This window comes from Ursus maritimus, unplaced genomic scaffold (genome assembly GCF_017311325.1).
Source record: "Ursus maritimus isolate PB19 unplaced genomic scaffold, ASM1731132v1 scaffold_7, whole genome shotgun sequence".
NCBI lineage: Eukaryota > Metazoa > Chordata > Mammalia > Carnivora > Ursidae > Ursus > Ursus maritimus.
The window spans coordinates 1,275,436-1,280,576 of record NW_024426885.1 but is presented as its reverse complement, the minus strand read 5'-3'; the positions used below and the strand labels follow the sequence as shown (position 1 = coordinate 1,280,576).

General features: G+C 61.7%; 1 protein-coding gene across 1 annotated transcript in view; it reads left to right on the top strand.

Annotated features, from left to right (window-relative positions):
* The window catches only part of JAKMIP3 (Janus kinase and microtubule interacting protein 3), a 97,740-nt gene extending 97,314 nt beyond the window's left edge, over positions 1-426 (top strand). Inside the window, exon 22 of the mRNA XM_040624572.1 lies at positions 376-426. Coding sequence (XP_040480506.1) covers positions 376-426 — 51 coding nt within the window. The remainder of the gene's footprint in view (positions 1-375) is intronic.
* The last annotated feature ends 4,715 nt before the right edge of the window (positions 427-5,141 follow it).

Sequence of the window (5,141 nt, the reverse complement as noted above, 5' to 3'; positions counted from 1 at the left end):
GGCCACTGGCTCTTTACCGCTTACCGTGGGACTGGGACCGACGTCTTGTCAGGGCGCTGGGTTTGCCGGGCCCTCGGAATGTCTTTCCACAAGACCCCATCCTCGTTGTCCGCCAGCGAAGTCCTGAGCCTCAGCTCCACGGAGGAGGGAGCAGAGGCAGCGGGCGGAGGCGCGTGTGCGGGGCGCGGGGGCAGCGCTGGGCTCGGGGCTCCTGTCAGCGCACCCGCACCGGGACATGCGCACGCCAGGCTCTGTTCCATGCCCGGTGGAGGCGCATCCTGTTCTGTCTGTGATACGTCCTTTCCTGGCAGAGCTCTACAAACTCTTTTTCTCTCTCTTTCCCTCCATGTCTCTGCCCTCCCTGTCCCTTTTCAGTTTCTATTTTTGTTCTTATTTTTCTCCTTAGCTTTCATTCTGTGGTCATAGCTCGCCTGGCCCCGACACGGTGAGTATTTCCTCGGCTGGCACCGTCTGGTGAGGGTCCCGTCTGCCCCGGGTGGGGGGGGCAGCAGAGCCCCTGCACTCGAGCTGCCCACATGCTGTTGGAAGCCCAAGGCGTGTCCAGAGGGCTGTTCCAAATCCAGGGCCAAGATTCAGGGGTTGGTGAGGGGGCTTGAGGGCGCTTGCCTGTCTTGAGCGGGAAGGAGCGCGGGGGACCCCTCACATGCCACCTGCCCCGCCGCAGAGGTGTGCATGCCCTCCGCTTCCCTGCTGCCGTGGCCTCGGCAGGAAGCAGCGGGAGAGCACGGCCCTGTCACGTTTCTTGTCCTTTTTCACTGGTGCGGAGTACGAGCTGGGCTTACCCTGAAGGCTGGCCCAGAAACTTCCGGGCTTCCGTGACACATGGGTCGCATTCACAGGCGTGAGACCAGTCATGCTCAGCCGTGGTGTCATCACTGTGGCTTCAGACCAGGGCCACGTGCCAAGGCTGGACTACGGCTTCCTACCCACATGAGATGAGAGGACCAGCAGTGCTGGCCTTGCTGTCCCGCTCAGCCCATGCCCGCCCCTCCGAGGGTGTCTGAGTCGCTCCCCTCAGGGCAGCGGCATCCTCTCCCTCTCCCTGACCGCCCCACTCCATCCCCCCAGCCGCCTCCTCTCCAGAGAAGCCTCCCTGACATGTGTCCTGTCTCTCGTTTCTTCCAGCCCCCAGAGGAGCCAGACCCCTTTCCTCCAGCTGGACCAGAGAGCAGCGGGTGCCCGGGCGGCCAAACAAGGTGCCCCATCCCGTCGAGGAAGAGGGAGAAAGGGGGGCTTTGAGCGCCTCTGAGCAGGCAGCTGTCCACTCTGACGAGCCAGAATCAGAACTAGTGTTTTGACTGAGGCGCCTCGGGAAGAGGCCTGGTCTCGGCCGCTGGACCCTGGGGCCCCTCCTCAGGACGCCGCCTCCCACGCCCGGTGACAGGGCTGCACGAGGTCCCTGCTGTGCTGGTGCGAGGACCGCTTCTCTGCAGGAGCGTCCACAGCCCCCACGCCCACCTCGTGGCCCCTTAAATGTAGCACACGTCTCGGATGAACCGTCCAGGAGGAACTTAGGCGGCCCCAAAGGACACAGTGAAGCCTGTGACCAGAGGAGACCTTCATTCAGGGAAGCCCAGATGGGTCACGGGGGATGTCCCGAGGATGGCTCCCCCGGCCCCTCAGCTGGCCTGTGAGTACCCGCTCGCCGGCGTCCTGCGCACCTACTGGCCGACCCTCCCTGCCTGGTTCTAGGATGCTGTCACCTCGGAGCAAGCGTGGCTGTTCTGCGCACCGTGCCACCGCCCCACCTGCCAGGCCGCCCTGAGCCACATGGAGGAACGTGGTGGGACTGACTGGAGACTGATGAGCGTGACGGCGGGAGGTGGGACGAGAGAGCGCCCCGACCCACTGGCGAGGGGCCTGCTTTCCTGGAATGCAGAGCCCCAGGCACCGCGGAGGCCCGGGGCACCTGGCGCACCCCCCACCCCCGCCCAGGGGCCGTGGGCTGCAGGCGAGCTGAATGGGGCTGAGCCGCCCGGTGCAGGACTCCAGCCTTCGCCCTCACAGGCAGTGCCCACACGAGGGCAGCCACGCACCTGTGGTCCTGCAGATACGAGAAGGGAGCCCGACGTCCAGGTGGCGAGCAGGTAAGTGCCCCCGTCCGTCCACGGGAGACCACATTCCCCTCCCTGCTGTTTGGGGTCCTCGTGGGATGCCGCCGCACCTCCTTCTGGCCTCATCTGATCCTGCTTAGTCCAGTGTGGTCCCCACGGAGACGTGGGTTCAGTTTGCTGGGTCCTGCCCTGCAGTGGGAACCGGGTGTCTGTCCAGGCTCACTTCCCACCACCACCCCCGGACCAGAGTCTCCTCCCTGAGGGGCATCCCTGTGCAGGCTCCTTTGGGGCCCTCACGTGCTGACGCTGTGTGGGCCTCCTAGCCCAGACCCAGGACCCTTCCCCCAGGCTCCGTAGCATGTGCCATGGGGATGTCCCTGAGCTTTGAGGTTCGAGGGTGGCCTTATCTCCCAGCAGTGAAGAACTGTCCCAATGTGCTCCAGCCCCCGTGGGGTCTACTGGCCAGCCCTGCCTACCCCTACCTCCCTGCTCCCCGAAACTCAGAAAGGGGAAGCTTCCTGCTTTACCCCGTATAGCAATCCCTGCCCCTCCTCCTGACCCGCGGCCCCCAGCCTCCCTCCCCTTCAGGCACAGTGGTGATCGTGGCTTCCTGGCCCCTCACCTCCTCTCTGTGCCTGTCCCCCCCCTCCCGGCTAGGAGGCTGCAGGAGGTCAGGCCCAGCACGGGTACTCCAGGGCTGTAGCCTCCGTTTCCAGCAGAGTCCCCTGAGTGAGGGTGCTTATGTGGGGCCTGGCGAGGGGCTGGGGGCTGAGTCGCTCGTGTCTGCAGGCCGGCGATGGTGGGCCCCCCCGGGGCCACTCGATGCCCCCCAGAGCCGTGAGCGCATCCCCCTCTGTGGGGGGGCCAGGGCCGGGAGAGCAGGGCCTCAGGAAGCAAACGCTGGGCAGACACAGCTTCCCTGGGGAGCAAGGGCCCTCAGGCTGCCCCTCGGTGGCCTCAGGGCCAGGACGGGGCTCCCGGGGAGCTCACAGTGGGGTGCCCTCAGCTCGGGGCTGGCGGGAGCGGCGGCAGCCCCAGACACACTGCACAGCAGCCCCCTCCCGGGGGTCAGACACCCGGAAAGAGGTGCGGGCATGGAGCCCAGAGGGAAGCACGCCTCCCCCTGCCCAGCCACCTGGGTCACAGAGAGCACTCTCAAACATTCACCGAAGTAGGAAAAAGTGTCTGAAACAGTGACACCAGGCTGGCCTGTCACCCCGGCAGAAACAGGAGCTCGGCTGCCTGACGTGCTGTGCGCGGTGGCCCTGGGGCCAGCTCTTTGTCTGACGGCCGGGGGCCGCCCCGGGGGCTCCACCGAGCGAGGGCACGTCCATGTGCTTTATCACGGGTGGTGCTACGCTTGGTCACTTGGTGACAGCAGCACCTGCAGGCTCTGCTCGCGCGGTGTCCTAACTATGAGATATGCGGGGCGCGGAGAGGCCCCTGAGGCTGCAGAGGTCCTGCTTCTCCATAGCTTCTGCGCACTGAGGTTGACGCCCGTAGGCGGCCTTCCTGCAGCCATGGTGACCGCGGTGCCCTAATGGGGTTTCCGGGGCCCCCCTTGCTGCTGTGCTATTCCATTCTCTGAAGAAAGCCCGTCCCTGTCCTACCATTCCTTTCTGTATCCAGTTATTCATGCCAGTACGGACTCAGGCGCATTTAATTGATTCTGTGGGTTACAACCCGATACCATCACTAATTACTTTCCTGGTAGGTTGTTCCAGCCTGAGCCACTGAGCACGTGTTCGCGTGACTCCTGTGTCCCCTTGACACACCCCGTCTGCTGAGTGAGCGCGTTCCTACTTTCTGCCACCCCAGGACGGGCTTGTAGTGTCCCCGGCCCAAGGAACACCTTCCTCCTGTTGCAGGATGGTGTTTAGGGACCGACGTCACTGGGTGCTGGGTGTGCTCCTTGCCTCGGGGGGGGGGGGGACAGCATTCTCTCTAGGCCGTCCTAGGGCAGGAGCGTGGACATGCGCATGCGTGTGCACACGCCTGTGCACATTTCTGCATCCATCCTTCTGTCTTTCATCCATCCATCCATTTGTCCATCATCTATCTATCCATCCGTCCATCTGTCATCTATCTATCCATCCATCATCTATCCATCATCCATCCATCATCCATCCATCTATCATCCATCCATCTGTCTATCCATCTATCACCTATCCAACCATCCCTCCATCCGTCATCTATATATCCATCCATCTGTCCATCTGTCTTCTATCTACCCATCCATCCATCATCTATCTATCCACCCATCTGTCCATCTGTCTATCCATCCATCCGTTCATCTGTCATCCATCCATCCATCATCCATTCATCATCCATCCATCATCCATCCATCTGTCTGTCATCCATCCATCCATCATTCATCCGTCTGTCCATCTGTCATCTATCTATCCATCCATCCATCCATCATCTATCCATCCATCTGTTGTCTATCCATCTATCTATTGATCATCTATCATTTGTCTGTTATAAAACTGTGAGTTCATAATGATACCTCCAATTCCAGGCCAACAAGTCAAGCTCCACTGCAGCCCTCCCCCCATTACCTGTAACTACTTTCTTTGGTCCCCACTGTATACCTCACATGTCCTCCCGTGCTCAGTCCCAGTGCATGCACGGATCAGGTTCACAGCTGCTGACCGGACACTATGGGAAACATTTGCCCACTGGGGTGACCCTGTGCACAGTCCTTTTCTCTTCAGCCTGTGGCATCCAGACAAATCCTCTTTTCCAACAGGACTTAACTCGGCTATCTTCTTCCCCACCTCCCCCAGCGTGGCTGTGTGTCCATCCGTCACAGCTTCCATTCCCGTGCCGCTTCCCCACATACTGATTTTTGTTTTATTTACAGTCAGTAAAGTTCACTGTGCTGTACAGTTCTCTGGGTTTTGGTGCACACGTGTGCCACCACGGTGCCGATTCAGGACGGTCCCACCAGCCTCAACTCCAGCTTGTGCTCCCTGTCGTCCCCCCTGCGGCCACCCCACCCCCACCCTGCAGCCACTCCCCCACAATCACCCCACCCCCAACCTGACCCCTGCAGTCACCCAACCT